At 31.5% G+C, this 18,082-nt stretch overlaps 1 protein-coding gene across 3 annotated transcripts; it reads left to right on the top strand.

The window, feature by feature from the left end:
• Nucleotides 1-495: 495 nt before the first annotated feature.
• Nucleotides 496-15,794, top strand: LOC129285732 (MADS-box protein JOINTLESS-like). Of its 3 annotated transcripts, none has more exons than XM_054921597.1 (8): nucleotides 496-609; nucleotides 1,012-1,207; nucleotides 11,826-11,887; nucleotides 12,816-12,903; nucleotides 12,983-13,082; nucleotides 13,510-13,551; nucleotides 15,168-15,206; nucleotides 15,305-15,794. In XM_054921597.1, exons 2-8 carry the CDS (start codon nucleotides 1,026-1,028, stop codon nucleotides 15,416-15,418), a joined length of 627 nt encoding a protein of 208 aa, XP_054777572.1. In that variant the 5' UTR covers nucleotides 496-609; nucleotides 1,012-1,025; the 3' UTR covers nucleotides 15,419-15,794. The 3 variants fall into 3 exon arrangements, with proteins under 3 accessions (XP_054777572.1, XP_054777570.1, XP_054777571.1); XM_054921595.1 differs by having other exon boundaries at nucleotides 12,968-13,082; XM_054921596.1 differs by having other exon boundaries at nucleotides 509-609; nucleotides 1,017-1,207; nucleotides 12,968-13,082.
• The last annotated feature ends 2,288 nt before the right edge of the window (nucleotides 15,795-18,082 follow it).

Here is an 18,082-nt window from a genome sequence, read left to right as displayed (position 1 = left end):
ATTTTGATTTTTAAAGTTAAAATTATTTTTATTTTTATTTTTTAAATTAAAATAAAATTTTAAAATTTTTTGAGGCTAATTAGTAATTATGTCACCGTCTGATTCTTATTTAATATTTTCTCAAAATTTAAAGGATTAAAAAATGAAACCCAAGTAAGACTATGCATCCAAGATACAGGAGATTCGAAGAGTACGAGGGTACAAAATGTCCCAGTCTGAGGTAACTGATAGGCATGTCCATGTCCTCTTAAACAAACATCATACTTAATGGAGACAGGCTGGGCTTAGCTTGCCACTTGCATATTCCAACCAATAAAATAAGGTGTGGTTTAAAGCTTGACTTTTCTTTTCCAAAATATTATTATTTAAAAAAAATAATTCAGACAGGACACCAGCTTTCTCGCTTGCCCATAAATGGAAATTCTGAGCCAATTGCAGTAAGTCATATCTTTATCTAATACAGTTATATTTATTGCAACCTTATCACCTTCCTCTCTCTCCCCCCTCTCTCTCTCTCTCTCTCTCTCTCCCAATTCCAGTGGGCAATTTTGTTCTGATTTTCAAGCTCCAACACTCAGGCACACAAAAGGAAAGAAAATCCAAAAAAAGGTAATTACGAAAAAGGAAACCCAGAATTTTTCTGACCATGTTTCTGATCAATCTTCCTTTCTTGATCTTGCATCTCAGTCTCATGCTACAGTAACTCATTTAACTGATTATTTCTTTCCATCTGTTTTATGTCTCGTTGCTTTTTAATCTTTCCACTTTCAGACTTCAGAGTCTGGGTAAAGCTCTGGTTTTTTCCCCCCTGGATTATCAAAAGCCTAACCCAGTAAAACCCTCATGTCTGTTTTCATTCATTTTCTTTTCTGGGTATTTTCTCAAGAACCTGAAACAATGTTAGTTAATATTTTCCGTCCCAGAAGCAAATTGTCTGCACTGTTCTGGATTGGATCTGATGCTTTTTTTTTTGGGTTATTTTCACGGATTGATTTTTGATTTTTTGTGTAGATCAGAAGGAGACAATGACGAGAAAGAAGATAGAGATAAAGAAGATCGATAACATAGCTGCGAGGCAAGTGGCGTTCTCAAAAAGAAGAAAAGGTCTTTTCAAGAAAGCGAAGGAACTTGCTACGCTCTGTGAAGCTGAGATTGGTCTCATGGTCTTTTCTTCTACTGGAAAGCTCTACGACTATGCTAGCTCAAGGTCTCTTTCTTCTCTCTGATCAATAATCTTTATCTTAATATATATATATATATATATATATGTAAACCAATATTAGTTATTATATTAGTGTATCACCTTGATTTAATTAATCCGCAATCCCTTTTTTTTACACATGTTTTGAATGCTTTCTTAGCCATTTAAGAATGAGCGAATATTTTCCGTGAAATCGTATGATAGCTTCAGAGAAAACGTGTGAGAATTCTAAAAATAATTATGAAGTTGTTCTCTGCGTGTGTACTGTGAGGCATGATTGATCATTCAAAACTTGTGCGAAATCTTAATTTCAATTTAAAAAATTCCAACAATGTGATAGCAAAGTTTCTTGAGGTGGGCCTGGATAAGTAGCTTTTAATTTTTGGTACTTTTTAAAAGTTATTAAAAAAAATCGTGAAATGAGAGTGGATTTTAAAAATGTTACGGTTACTCAATTTACACGCAACAAACTTAATTTTCGTAACTTTTCAAACAGACTTTGTAAATGAGATTTGATTTTCTTATTAATTTTCTATATCATTCTTATGAAAAACACAAGCCATACAAGTATCATTCTTATGAAAAACACAAGCCATACAAGATGACGAATCCTTTTTTTTTTTTTTTCTCATACGTGTTTAGCTTGCTGATTCTTTTTGAATTGTCAAAGTCTTTCATGTATATTTCTTAATCAAATAGCATGAGAAATTGAGAATATTGAAGTTTGCATTCATATGTACTAAGATATTTTAACAATTAAAATAATGATATATTGGAGTGAATAATTATGAATTTTATTTTTGTATATATATAATATTTGAACAATTTATTATATATATTTTTCAATATATCAGACTTTATATTTTCTTTAATACTTACAATTTAACATGTCAAATTTAATTTTATTTAAAATTTTTATCACATTTTTAAACATTTCTAATATATTATATTTTTATAACAAAAATTACAAATCATTATAAATTAATATTCTTTTTTGATAACTGTACATTTAAAAATATATTTCACTATATGTAATTCATATGATTTTCAGTTTACTAGATTGATTTTTAGAAAAATGTATCTAAATATATATTTCATTATATCAATTGACTTTCACTAAATTGGCTTTTGTTAAATAAACTTTTAATAAAATTCCTTTTGATTAATGAAAAACCAAACATGCACTTAGTGTTTTACCTCTAGAGAAACCATCATATGTAAAAGGCCAGCTAATCAAAAGGAAAAAAAAGGATCAGAATAAATTGTAAAAACCTTTCAATGTGGTAAAAGTTTCAATTTCGATAATATATGGCTATTGTGTTGCTTTGAAGCCCATTTCAAGACTTTATTATCACATTATTTGATTGCAAGCAGAAAAACAGAAAATTAAGGGGAAAAGGGGATGGTTGGAGGAGAGAGGAATCACTGTATGCACTTGGATTTTGTAGCAAACACGCAAGTTGGGATATTTATAAATTTTAATTAGGAAAATTGTTATTAAAAACATACGATTTTAATTCTTTTTTATATGGGATTTCATCGTGGATCATAATTGATGGAAATATTTTTCCATGGTCCATGTTAGAAGAAGAGACATCTAAAAACACATTAACATATATAGTTTAATTTTTAGACGAAATATAAATGTTTGACAATTTTAGATTTAGATTAATAGGAAATGCATGATTCATTTGAATAGTATTTCTGTTTGACATTGATTGAAAGCTTAACATAAAAACTGAAAACAGGATATTATATACTGGATGCTTGCGGCCAAGTGATTTATTCGGTATGATATGTATAAGCAATTGTGATTTGTGTAACACCTCTAAAAAATTGAAACATAAAGCGTGAAAAAGAATGCTAATTACTGGGATACGAAACCTATAAAAAAACTTGATCAAGCAATAGAACTCATAATCAAATAAAATTAAAATCAAGAAGTTTAGGGGAAAAAAGAAGGAGAAGAAGTTCCCATCAATTATGTGAGGTCATGTCTGGAAGATGGAATTTCCAGCGGAGGCCTATTACAGGAGAGGGAATTTCCACCATAATAAGGCCCAACACAAAACCCAAAATAAAGCTCTAATGCGCGTGCAAGTTTAGGCATCCAGGACAAATAACCAAGTACGCAACTATGTATAATCGTAAACAGTGTTTACAAGGAAATCTGTCGTAACAGATTGAGTCAACCACCATATCATAAACCATGGCCATCAAGGGAAGCAAAGGGAAAGTTGCTCTCTAAGTGAGAGGTGTCCGTTTTACTTTTATCTGAGTTTGCCTTTGAACTCATCGAGGAATAGAGACGTAGTTGTGTAGTGTGATGGAGATGGAGGTTGAGATGGATGATGGTGGTTAGTGATGTAATGGCGATAGTGGTATGGTGGTTCAAAATTGGCATCATGATGATGATCGGAGGATCGGAAGGAGGATTTTAGTAGACAAGGTTATGTCCAATCTGCCTATGAATTGGAACAATGCAAGTCCGAATGTGAAGAAAGGCTAGAACCCGTGATAGGAATCAAGTGATGAGTTAGAATTCAAGGTTTAGTATTTTTGATCCATTGCAGAGTATTGGAGGATCAAGGACTAGATTTAGAGCTAAGAGAATGAAAGAAATCTTAAATTCATAATTAAGGATGCCCTACATGACCGAAGAGTCCTAAAAGCAAATGGAGTTCTAAAAGACATAATAAAAACTCTTAGTATATTGGACCTAACCAAGATACTCAGGTTCATGAGTTCAATTAGTTTAGTGAATATTCCTTCTTAAATTTAGAAAATTATTTTATCTTATTTTACATTCAACTTTAAATTTAAGAAAATTAGTTCATTTTGTTTAATTTCAAATAATGATAAAATATATCCATTAAGGATATGATCTATCCATTAGGAATCCTATATTAGCTAGAATTGTGTTATTTAGGTTTTTAAAAGTCTACTCGAATAGTTAAGCCATTTGTATTTTTAAAAGACTTAATTAAATTTTATGAATTGAATTTTCTTTTGATTGTAAGGCTATTTTGATTAGTGTTATTCTCTGTGAGATAAGATGCCATGAGATTTTAGATTATTGTGAATTATCGTTCGGTTGCCTCGTATCATTTTGATATCAATGCTTTGGTTGCTTTTCAAGTTGTGTCACTCTGTTCTTCATTCTTTCTCATATTTATCTTTCTCATTTGTTCATCTTTGCTTCCATATATCATTCATTTTCATTTGTGTTCTTTGTTATTTATCATATTTATCTTTCTCATTCATTCATCCTTTTTTCTCTATATTATTCATCCATCTTTTCATCTACTTATATTTTTTCCATCCAATCTTCATTAAAAAAGTTAAAAAATAAAACCTCATTCAATTTGTTACTGGATTTTTTGGATCTCTTTCCCTTACATATTCAGATTGAAAAAAAAAAGGCAACATACTCCAAAAGGAAGAACTAGCATCATTATAGGGGAAAAAAATTCCTGCAAAAAGAAATTTTCGGGGAAAAAAACAAAGAAGCTGAAAAGTTGATTTAAAAAAAAAGTTAAAAGGGAGACAAGGAGAGAGTGGAGATTCAATTTGATAAAGGATAGAGTTGAATCTTATCATATCTTATCTACCATATTTTTTTATTTCATTCTTATCTCATCTTATTTTATTTATCTTATCTTATTTTTCCTATCATATCTTATCCAATCTTATTGTTTCTCACCTACGTTATTATATCTTATCTTCTAGTCTTCCTTTGTAATTTAACAGTAGTTTCACCATGACTATTATCTCACATAGTCTTTTCTCATCTAGAACTTTGCAAAATTGAATTTGAGTAAAGAGTGCTTAATTGCGCATTAAAAGAGTGATAAACATAAGTGACATTCTATTGAAGGAAACACGTGAGCGAGTGTGCGAGGTTCAAATTTTTTATGTTGCTACATTAACCTTTCAGGTACATCATGAGTGAGTATTCTTGCTCAAGGGAACACTCTTCTAAAAAATCTAAAGTTAATTATGCTAAGGCTCTCTATGAGAAGCTTAATCAACTTGAAAGAGAACTTAGAGAACTAAAAGCTTCCTAAGACGATGAACGTAGTAGTTATAGTGAAGAAGTTCATTCCAGAATGAGGAAATCTCAATCTAAATTTGATCTTTCTAACTAAAAGATTAAATATCCACCATTAAGGGTCATCCAAATTCAGATATCTATCTTGATTAGGAACTTAAAATGAAGGAACTCTTGTCATCGAACAACATACCTACTAAGAAGGAGGTAAAAATCGCTACCTATCAAGTTTCTGGTTATGCACTAATCTAGCGAAAAGATTTCTTGATGAAGTGTTGAATCATCAGCAAAGAGCCTCCAAATTCTTGGGAAAAGCTTACAAAGTATATGAGAAACAAATACATGCCTGGCTACTATTACAAGGAGTTAAAAAGAAGGCTACAATTGTTTGGCCAAGGTTCAATGATCGTGAAGGAATTGTACATGAACTTAATCAACTTAAGATGCGAGCTAGAGTACATGAAGATGATAAAGCTTACAAGATCTGTTATTGATGGACTTAGGCTAGAGATTAGAGACAAAATGAATATGTACATTTACACCTTTATAGATAAGGAAGAGCCCATGTACAAGTCCATCAAAATTGAGAAAAAGTTTTAGGAGAAACAATCAAAACCTTCAACTTCTAGTTGGAGCAACTCAAAATCAACCTCCAAACTAAAGGATTCTAAGCCCCAGAAAAATATGAGTCTATGCCTAAGGCCAAGGAAGAATCTAAGTCCAAATATGATGGTGGGAAGGTGTCTGATTCTATAATATCTTCTATTACTAAAACATTTTCTCTTGAATGCTATACGTGTCATGAAAAGGGGCGTATTACTTCTTAACGTCCCAACAAGCGAGCTATGATTCTTAAGAATAATGGGGAATGTTATAGTGATCACACAGGTGATAAGAATGAATATAAAGGCATGCCTCATTTAAATGATGCATCTGACCTAGAAGGTGGTGTATTAATAGGTGAAACTTTGGCTATTATTTATTTTCTACAGGTGCAGCCTCAAGTAGATGAAGAACAAGAACTCAAGAAAAAGAGAATTTTAAAAACTTGCTCCAATGTGAGGAGATTGAATCCATAGCTATTGTTGTCCTTGATAATGAGTTAGAATTTGAATTAACAAAGGAGAAAGGAAAGTTTAATGTTGAAAATAATGAAAATAAACGTGTAAATGAATCCCTTCTTATTCCAAATACTATAATTGTGGTTGAGGAAAATCCTCCCAAACATGAAGAGAAAAGTGAACGTATGTGTGAGAGTGACTTGAATGAAAATATTCAATAGAGCGGAAATTTGAGTTAGAGAGAAAAGAACAAGAGAATGAAAAAGAAAGAGGAAAAAAATAAAGAAAAGGAGCCAAAAGTTGAAAAAGAACAAAAGGGAGAGGTTGAGATTGAGAAAGTTTTATCCATAAATCATTCTTTTTCTAGTTGTGTTGATTCTCTATTACAAGGATTTGATGATGCATTAATGATAAGCAAGCTAACAAAGGGAGTAGGAAAGTTGTCTTCGAACTTGAAAATTGGGTTTGGGTACCTCTAGGTGTGGAAGATTTCCAAACTTAAGAAACACAAAGTTGTATCCAAAAGGCGATGGGTCTTTTCAAGTGCTGGAATGAATTAATAACAATGCCTACAATATACACCTTCCTATCTTCTATGGGAATGTGTCAGCTACATTCAATGTTGTAGATCTTTCTTTATTTAATACATGTGATTTGAGGAAGAATCCTCTTTAGGAGAGAGGGAATGATGGGAATTAAGAGACAAGTTAGAATCCAACATTTAGTACCTTTGATCCATTGTAGGGTATTGAAGGACCAATAATTAGATCTAGAGCCAAAAGGACAAAAGAAGCTTTAAATTCATTAATTAGGAATGTTCTACATGATCAATAAGTTCCAAAAGCAAATAGAGCTCTAGAAGATCCAAGATAGACTTTTAGTATATTAGGCCTAACCCAAGACACTCAAGCCTACGAGTCCATTTAGTTTAGCAAATATTCTTTCTTAAAATGAGGACAATATTTTTCTTATTTTAGATTCAAATTTAAATTTAGGAAAATTAGTTTATTTTGTTTAAGTTTAAATTAGGATAAAATATATCTATTAAGGATATGATCTATCCATTGAGAATTCTAGATTAGTTAGGATTGCATCATTTAAATTTTAAGATGTTTATTTGAAATAATTAAGCCATTTCTATTTTTAAAAAACTTGATTAAATTTTATGAACTGAATTTTCTTTCAACCATGCGGTTATTTTGATTAGTGTTTTTTGTAAGATAACACGTCGTGGGATTTTGGATTATCGTGAGTTATTGTCTAGTTGCCCTTTATCAACCTGGAAGAAGGCATTGAGATTCAAGAGCTGAAGAATAATACATTCAAGTTTACTTTCAAACAATCTAAGAGGGAGAGAATTTTACAAAATCGTCCGTAGTCAATCAATGGACATCTATTGAATATTCAGGAATGGACGCAATATTCAATGATTTCGGAGATTAACTTCAATTCATGTTCATCTAGGTGTGCAATTTCACAATATTTTGTTAGAAGGAATGATTGAGGATATTGTTCGTAGTATGGCAGAGGTGATTGGGGAGGTGGTGCTAATCAAGATTTCGGTTGTTGATGAGAAGATATTGCGAGATTTTGCTGGAGCCAAAGTTGTGGTGGATGTGAGGTGGCCTTTGTTATCTAGATTCTGGTTGCCACGATCAGAGAGGAACCCGGTTTGGGTTGAGGTGAAGAATGAGTGGCTATAGAGTTTCTCTTATAATTGCTAAATTATTTGCCATGATTCTAGATCTTGTGGGTTAATGAGATCGATGGTGATCAAGGATCCAAGTGTTCCATGATATGGTCCTGAGTTTGTGTGCTAATTCAGTTAGAAGTTGGGAGGATGCAGTGGTGGTTTATAGAGATGATTGGCTAGAGGAGGTGGTGGGAAGTCACAGGAGGAGATCAAATAGAGATAATGATAATTGACATGAAGGCTAGGGAGGGTGATATGAGCTAGAAATTAATGATGGCCATTTTGACAATTGCAAGATGAAAACACGTGAGAAGTAATATGAGTCACGTGGGACTCATCCTAGAAGAACTTAGCTCCCAAAACATCCCAAAGTCGATGAATGAATGCTCAAGGTGTGGATATCTTATTATGAAACCCTCTTTTTGTTTTTCAGCTTCAAACGCATAGCAACATTTTTTGTTTGTGTGTCACAACAAATTGTCCATGCACTATGGCACATTTTGTGTGCAACACAAAACATATGTTCTTTGTACAATGCATCACGATGAAGCATACTTGGATGAAAGTAACACTGTAAGTACTACTTCCTAAAATGTTCATCCTAGCAAAAAAACATAAAACACAACAAAACCACTAAGAAATAACAACAACAACAACAACAACAAGCCTTTATCCTACTAGGTGGGGTCGGCTTCATGGATTGCAAGACGCCATTGTGCTTATCATTTATCAAGCTTTTAGAATATTATTAATTAAGAGATCGCGTTCAACAACTTCTAAGAGTGTTCTCTTAGGCCTTCCTCTACTCCTCTTAATCGGACTCAAAGTTATATGTTCCACTCTTTCACTGGTGCCTCCTTTGATCTTCTTTGTACATGCCCAAACCATCTCAACCGATTTTCTATCATTTTTTCTTCAATAGGTGCTATCCTCACTTTTTCGCGTACGTGCTCATTTCGAATTTTATCTTTATGTGTATGTCCGCACATCCATCGTAACATTCTCATCTCTGCTACTCTAACTTTATGCTCTTGCTTCCCGTTAGAGCCCAACATTCACTACTATATAACATTGCCGGTTTGATAGCAGTGTGATAAAACTAAGAAATAACAACAAGTATAAATAAATAAAGGCTAAGATTAAGAGTCTGGGCTGCCTCCTAAGAAGAAATAAGTTTACAGTATTCAATTAAACTCTTGGTAAAGGGTAAATAATCATAGGTATGAGAAACTATGATATTGTTCCCCTTTTTTTCATGTACAACTACGTCAAAAAGAAATAGGCACTTATTCGATTAAGAGCATATGTTTGTCCAACAATGGCATCATCAAACCATAAGCACTAGATATCTCCATAGGAGACTCTAAACGTGACTCTACATAATTGAAGTTCAGAGTCTCCAGATACTTCAAATATATCAAATCAAGTCAACTTAGCTCTTATAGGTAATAGCTAATGTCTCACATGGAGGGTTCTTCAAATGATAACTTGGAATCTCCTCACCATCCTCCTCCTAAACGCAACAAGGTTTGAGGTCCTTAGCTAAAATATCAATTGATGACTGATTATTATCCCTTCCAATTATTTCTAACTCACAACGGTGACTTGTCTCCACTTTCTACTTTCTATAGTCAATTGATCACAAAGTCCCTTCTTTTACAATTGTAGGGCTTGATATATTGTTGAAAATTCCCTCTTGCTTCAACGATTCAATGGTGGAAGCTATTTGGCTTGAAGTGTTAAATTTCAAAGAGCTAACACTTGCTCATTAAATTTTTATTGCCAATCTCTCATTTCATTTTAATTATTTAGGATATGCTGGAGCATATCCTTTATTGTAGGCTTCTCCTTGTAAATGGGGATAATTTTTATCTTCACAAGAATTAGGTGGGGTATAAGGATGTGATACATATGAGGAAAGAAAATAATTACAACCCCAAGATAGGGTTTATACATGATTCCATCTAAGGTCAAAAAAGTTATTAGATGCAGTAGTTTGTGCCCTAGCAAATTAAAATCTTTCTCACACAATCTAAGAGATTGAGACATGGGGGCACTGCTGTAATACCCTCTCCACAATAATTAAAGCAAATGTACTCACATTGGGGTTCACAAGTATAAGTAGCATAACTAGAATTTATAAAACAATTATCATCGCCAAATCCACCACCTGCAGCACTGATAACCTATATATGAAGATGAAAACAAAAATTAATTCAAAGTACGAGCAAAAAAGACCAAAGACTAGTGAATTCCAGCCACAAATAATATAACGAATATAAACTAGAACAGAAGAAAACAAAGCAACAAGGAGACACAAACACGCAAGAACAAATATGTATAATGCTCAGGCTCAAGCTAATAGTGATTCAATCAAGGTCAATCAAAGGGAATTTTGGCAATCAAATTCTCAACAATAATAGGCATAGGGACCTAATCCTGCGACTATGACTTCCCTTTTGTGCCCAATCCTATCTTTGAACAAGCTAGATTCACAAAAGGCACAGGGCCATCATAAGAAGGACTTCTTGATTGATGGTAGAGTACTTCATTTAAATCTATAAGGAACTTTTTTGTTGTTGCATCACATTTGCATATGCCTTCAATGCATGGCATTTGCATGATAGTAATAAGTCAAGATTGAATATTCATCCCATAATTCTTTCATCATGGTCTAGTATAGAGACAAACTCATGCTACCTTGAACCAGTGAGTTAAATTGCAAAAATTCTTGAATCCGTTTACAGTGTCAAATTGTTCCTCTAAGTCTTCCCTCATTTTATAATCATTATTACTCCTAAATGCCACTCTAATAAATATGTGATCTTTTGACACCAAATTAATTATCCATGCAAGCACAACATAAAAACCATTGATATGAAGAGTTGGATCTTGATCCGCTTTCACATAAAGACCATCAATGAACCTCATCGTGTTCTTCACCAGCAGAGCAATCTTCATTGCCTTGCTCCCAACAAAAGTAGTTCTTCATGCCAGGAAGCTAATTGATAGGGCAAAATGCTAACCCACAATTTCAAAAATTAAATTGTTCAAACTTATGTATACAAACATGGTTCAAAGAAAAGAACGACCATCAATTATATATGTTTAATAATTTTTCTTAAAAAAATATCAAAAATTATTCCAGGTTTTCTTGAACCAAAAAAAAAAAAAATACATCCATTTATATATGTTTGATAATTTTTCTTAAAAAAATATACTTCTTTGAGTTATTCACAAACTTGTATGTTTAAATTGTTGTGACATGGCTGCTCATGTAGAACAATCATCTATACTATATAAAATATACAGCAAGTAAAATTATTTCGTAGCTATAAACAGTGCGTTTGATCTCTTAATTTTCATTCAAGATATGGAAAAATGCCTAGTTTATGATATGTTTGGTTCACCAAAAGTTTAATGATGGAAACATTTAGAGAATGAGATCAAATATGAGTTGAATGATATGTTTGGTTTAGATTTTTAGTTGAAATCTTGAAAAACGTGGCACAAAAGAAGAATGCCTAGACATATATTAACACTAAAGAGAACACAAATGAGGGAGCGAATAATCTCTATGTTTGTAAGTGTTGATTACGTAGACATCTTTTTGAATGAAATGATATGTATAACTATAACAAAATAGTGTGAATGACATAAGAAAGAGCATATCTGGCATTGCTTTATTCTGCACTATAAATTTTGTTGCTATACATTCAATGATGTCAAAATTCCATTCAACAAGACATATTTCTTTATTTTTTTTTCATAATAAAAATAATCAAAAGGATTCTGAGATATTATTTTTGCTGTCTCCAGTATGCAGCAGGTAACTCAAAAGCATGATATGTATCTAGACCTTCACAGATCCGATCAACCTGGTATCAATTTGCAAGAGTAAAGTTTATGATTTCCTTTCTGCAGCTTTTCTCAAATGCTGATTTGTGGCATGGGTTTAAAAGTCGAATTACATGTAATTGTGATTATCAAACTTCGTTATAAATGGCAATTGAAAAAAACACTTTGTAATTACGTGTTTATAACTATTTGGATATGCTAGAAACTGATATAACTTCTTGAAAGAGAACCATATATGTAAAATATCACTAAAAAAATCCTTCTTCCTTAGCACTAATAATAGGTCATTTATAATGAACCTTGTCCTGAAACACCTTCCTGCACAAGAAACAATCTTTTATGAACAAAGTGCCTAAATTCTTGAATATGTGGATCTAATTTACATTTTGTCGAATAACAATGAAGATGAAGTTTTGACTAATACACCAGGAGCTGTTTATGTACGTAGTTGTCTTTGGTGCAAACAAGGTTTAAAAAACTTGCAAAAATGAATCTCACCATATCCATCAAGGTAGGATTTCACCTTTTCATCACTCATCATATTAATTTGCGGTGAGCATAAAATCACTAATTTCAACCAATAATGAGCATCTATAGTACTTTTTGTGTACAAAAAAGGTTAGGTGAGTTGGGTTTTCAAAACTTAACAAGGCCAAAATAGGTCTCATGACCCAAAAAATGCTTGAAGAGGTACTCATAGATAATCCATCAATAAGATTTTTTTACATCAGTAGCAAGAAGATTAGAATTGATGCCTTCATGGAATATGAATTGTATCCTTACCAATTAAATCAATTTTCACTTAACCTAAGTATGTTGATGCTCCAAAAGGCTATTTGCGTGTTACTCGAGATTCAATTTGTCTTAAAGGTGCACACACGGCACGCCACAAATATTCCTTTATTTAGGTGAAGTTTCGTTAGGCCTAACCTAATGTAAAATCATCAATAGCTTTGCCCCTGGAAGATTCAGTACAGATTGGGAGTGAAGGCTACAACAAGCTGCGCTGTGAAGTTGCAGACAAGACTCGTGAACTGAGGTAAATAAATACACTGCACAATAAAATTAGTACTGTGGATGTACCGTATTTATTGATGAAGTAGGGTTCTTCCACTTAGGCAGTTGAATGGGGAAGAGTTGCAAGAATTCTCAGTTCAAGAATTACAAAAACTAGAGGAACTGCTTGAAATGAGTTTGATGCGTGTTTCAAAGGCAAAGGTTAGTTTGTTTCCTCAGAAACTAGAGGGATCTGCTTGGAACAAGTCCTCCATTATTATCCCACATCTGAACATTCCTTTGATGCCTACTTGCTAATTACTTCTCCCTTCATTTTCAAATATTAGCATTTTAACCAATTTACATGGTTTAAGAAAATTTGTTAATTCCAATCATTGTATCTGAAATTAAAAAAATTAGACTAAAATCTCCTTATGATTAATGAAAAAAGTTTCTTTTGTGAAAATAAACTTAATTTGATTTTATAAGGGCAATTTGAAAAATGAAATAAATGTTTCTTGAATTTTACAGTTTCTCTTATAATAAAAAAACAATGAAGTATGTGGCGGTCTCTTTTGTAATAGAAAACGGAGGGAGTATCATCTTTGTGTTTCTCTCATCTTATCAGATTATCCTTTATGTGTTTCAGGATGAAGTAATTGTAAAAGAGATCCGCCAGCTCAAGAGAAAGGTTCGTTATCTCCTTGTTTACGTAATATAATTACAATTATAATTTTTAATTGCTTTAATTTATGTAATAATGATAAATAATAGTTTTGTGGATATTAGAATAACTAAGTTGCTCCAAGTAAATTAGAGTGATAACAGTGCTTTGATTAAAACTAAAGATGCTAAATTAATTTATTGTGTCAATAACTGGGAATTAATTACGCAAGCATTCTTTTCACAAACTCGCCAACTACTCAATTAGATTTTAACACAAGGTTTCCTAATTCACCCCCAATTAGAGTTTCCTAGAGTCTTCCAAAACTAGCTATCGCTAGGTTTTACAAGGTCATCTAAGACTTCTCTCACTAGCTCTAGTATTTTCTCCCAAGCTCCCCCAAAACTCTCTTCAAAATACTACAGAGATTATCTCCCAATCAAGGGATACAAAATATTGCACGAGAGAGTAGCTTTATTAGGTAGATGGTGTAACAATAAAGTTCACAAAATGGGCAATCAGCAATACCCTGATGATTTACAATGGCTGGAGTGTATTTCTGATCATGCCTTTACTTTCAGACTCACCTTGGAATTGTTTTAATGTAATTGTTTGTTCTGAAATTGCGAAATATTCATCTTTGAATTCTTGAAGAATGACTCCTAAATTGGATAGAATGAGATTTTATGCTTCATTATGATTTGTTTCAGTGTATTCCTCTAGACTTTGTGTTTGTAGACATTCATATATATATATATATATATATATTTGTTCCAACCACTCATAACTGATGCCCACAATCATATATAACAGTACATTTGCATCTCTTTGGCTCTTTCATTACCTTCATTTTCTCACTTCAAAAAATCTCAAATCTCCTTATCGGTTTCAATGTCATAATTATAGTACATAAGGTTGAAGAAACTGCTGTAAAAAACTTGCTCTTGCTTTTGACTTTCTTCGTCCAGAGCCAAAAAAAAAAAAAAAATGGTCTGTGATAAGGTATGTATGTATTTAGTATTTTGGTTTTCTCTGCTTTCTCAACCTCGTATATAGGTCCCTCCAAAAAATGTGCCGCAATTAATACCAAGTTGTTGATTAAACGATAACATTCAAGAGATATGTTTCTTGTTGGTATGAAACAGATCGGAAAACCTATTTGACTCCTATAACTTCTCTTATGAACTTTATCAGAATTGATCTCATTGGATGGTTCATGACTTCACAGTTCATACTTTTTTTGACAAATAGATGTCTTATTCTTGGCCTGCTTAGCTTCCATGACTAGAAATGATATTGGACACACAATGCTTGCAGTTCATTTTTTTACTCAAAAAAGAAAAAAAAAATCATATCATAATTTGTATCTGTTGTCATTGTCAGACCTCAATATATGTGCATGTTACCACTCTGTTTTTCAATCAAGCTTTGAACCTCTACAATATATAGCCCTAACAACCTCACAGTTGAAGCTTGGAAAGTATAAATTTAATTAATTTTTTTTTCCAATTTTTAGCTTTTCTAATAAACTATCATAAGCTTGCAAAGTATATATCTTAATTATTTGTTATTTTATGTTTGATAGTATATGATATACTATTTATGACCTCGATCTCTCCCTCAAATTTTATTATGGCATTCAGGAAAAGCGATTGGTGGAAGAGAACGATAAATTAAAACAGGTTATAGATAAATTTTCCAGATCCCGCTTTTATCGGATTGGAATACTATAAAACCTCATTAATTTAAATGATAAAAATAAGAATGTTTGTGTTTTCAGGTGATAGATGAACAAGGACAATCATCTGACTCAGTGATTTTGTCCAACAACTCGCCTGATACTCCTCAATACACTGGGGACTTTGATACATCTCTCAAGCTGGGGTTTCATTGATCAGGTATATAACATTTCTAGGGTGGCCGTGAAAGCGTTAAACGTGTTTTGAACCACCAACATGCTAATTATTATCTTCAAAAAATGTGCGCGCGCGTGTGTGTGGGATTGAGAAGCAATTAAAAAATGATTGAATTTAAATCTGAGAGTGGGAGTTAAATTAAATATTTTTCTTGGATTTTTCAACAATGTAGAAACATGAGTCCTCTATAAATGTAACATATTAAAAATAAGTTATGCAATTTATTATTCCTTTTTTTTTTTAGTAAGTACACAGAGTTGGTTTTGCCGGCAGCAAATAATATCTTCCTCAAGGAAGACTATGATTTAAATTTTCGACCATTTAAGTAATGAGAGCCTTTATTACTCATGCTAATTTTAACTGTTACAATTTTTAAATTCTATTAAAATTATAATAGAGAGTATAGCCTAGAAAATACGATGACTAAATCTTTTTTATTAATTCTTTTATTTTATTATTATTTGGTAATGACTCCAAGTATGCAAAGAATTATGATCTATGTTGCAGAAAATAATTTGTTGTGTCAATATTTCATGATGATTGGTTAATTTCATGATTTCTAGAAGTGAAGAAGCATGAACACGTTTTTTTTTCCTCTTTTTTTTCCCCCCTTAACTCATGATATATGTGAATCCTACGCTTCTCATGAAAGTGCGTAATTATGAAGCCTTTGAAATTGAGAGCCAAGCACATGTAAATCACCAGACTATCTATAAATGGAATTCATGATATATGATTGGTCTGGTCATAGAAGGAAATCATTAAGTTTTTCTCTGTTTTTGACCTGAAATAGTTACATCACTTAATTACTCTACAACAAACCGGAATGAATTAGCTATCACATATTCACGAGTCAATAATTAACAAGGATTAAAATTGAGCTTTAGTTAATAATTTCACATATTGCATGAAACTTAGCTCTTGTAGTTTTTATATTTTATATTGAGAAAATTAATTTTTAATCTTTCAACTTTGAACTCACTTGTAACTCAATCCCTCAATTATGACTCGCTGTGATTCAATCTTTCAACTATAACTCGCTGCGACTCAATCTCTTAACTTTTGATTTACCTATAATTTGATCCTTATTTTTTATTTTTTTTTAAATTTTCTTATCAAATAAGAAGAATAAAAAAATGCTTATATATTATTCTAAAATACCTTTTTTTTACTCATTGATGTGAGATATAAGCTAATATGAAAAAAAAATTAACAAAAGTTCAGGGACTAATTTGTAAGTGATTCAAAAGTTGAGGGACTAAGTTATAGGCGAGTCATAGTTGAGGGATTGAGTCACAGCGAATCATAGTTGAGGGACTGAGTCACAAGTGAATTAAAAGTTGGAGGATTAACAGATCAGTTTTCTCTTTTATATTAATGTCAAACTTGTCTATATTGATATACAATTTTTTTATTACTGATATACAATTTTATTTGACACCTTTTAATATTGTAGTTATTTAAATCTAGAAATGAAAAATATAACTATTTATGGTTTTATTGTTATAGTTATTTATTTATAATTACTTATATATGTGTATATATAATTATTATATTTATTTTACACCTTCTAATTACTTTATTTTCATTGCAGAATATATTTTCATAATTCATTTATTTATTATAGCATTCACAAGAGTTTTATTGTACAAATCCTTAATATGATCGTATTAATTGTTGTTAATAGTGAATTTTGGACTATATAACAAATCATGCATAGATGAGCTTTACGTATTTTACTAAATAACAATGGGTAGTTAAATTTTATCATTCTCCTTATAAACTGATGAGATAATTTGTTCAATAATAAATCAGTTTCTGCATTACTGTTAATATTTAATAAATAATTGACTATTAATTTTTGTAAAATTATCATGTCATAATTTATTGGAAGTTTTTGCATATATGGCCATATTATAAGATCAAATAAAAAATAGTATATTCTTTCTTAAATTTTAAAAATGACCTTTTTAATATTTAGTTTATAATTAATTTATAAAATTGTCCTTTTAATATTTGCATTTTGCAAAAAACTAGAAAATTCAAAATGCAAAAAATCTCTAGAACTGAATGCAATGAATTTAAGATATATAGTTTAAAATAACTTTTTTTAGAGATAAATGTAAGAAACACGACGTAATTGGACACGAGAGGGATGAACGTAGGACAATAGAGCAGTGTGAGCGAGCTATGGTTACAATCGTGAGAGACAAACGTGAGGTGAGATATATTGATGGTACTTGATAGAACAGAGCACGCTAGTGGAAAAGCTAAAGATTCATAATTTTTTATTTTATTAATTTAAGTATTTAATTCTCTGTGATAAATTAAGAGTCTAAAATTTTTTTTGAATTGTATTTAATTCATTTTGAACAAATGATTATGTGTTTTTTGTGTTACTAATTCGTGATACTGCATCATGGATATACTACTGTATATCACTAGTATACTATCGTAGATCCATATAACTAAACAATCAGACATAAATTTATTTATTATTGATATATTTATATATATATATATATATATACGTATATCAATGATGCAATATTGCAAATTAACAACATGAAAAATACATAACTATTTGTCCAAAATGAATCAAACTTAGTCCATAAAAAATTCGATGTTATTAAGCGATATGA

Source organism: Prosopis cineraria, unplaced genomic scaffold (genome assembly GCF_029017545.1).
Source record: "Prosopis cineraria cultivar Desert tree isolate PC_DT_omini unplaced genomic scaffold, ASM2901754v1 PC11, whole genome shotgun sequence".
Lineage (NCBI taxonomy): Eukaryota > Viridiplantae > Streptophyta > Magnoliopsida > Fabales > Fabaceae > Prosopis > Prosopis cineraria.
The sequence above is the reverse complement of the archived record's forward strand: the minus strand, read 5'-3'. Positions and strand labels throughout refer to the sequence as shown.

Coding starts and splice junctions, on each gene's coding strand:
- LOC129285732 (XM_054921595.1), top strand. CDS start 1,026: ATGACGAGAAAGAAGATAGAGATAAAGAAGATCGATAACATAGCTGCG. Junction 11,888..12,815: donor TCACAGATCCGATCAACCTG/GTATCAATTTGC, acceptor AATCATCAATAG/CTTTGCCCCTGGAAGATTCA. Junction 15,207..15,304: donor AGAACGATAAATTAAAACAG/GTTATAGATAAA, acceptor TTGTGTTTTCAG/GTGATAGATGAACAAGGACA.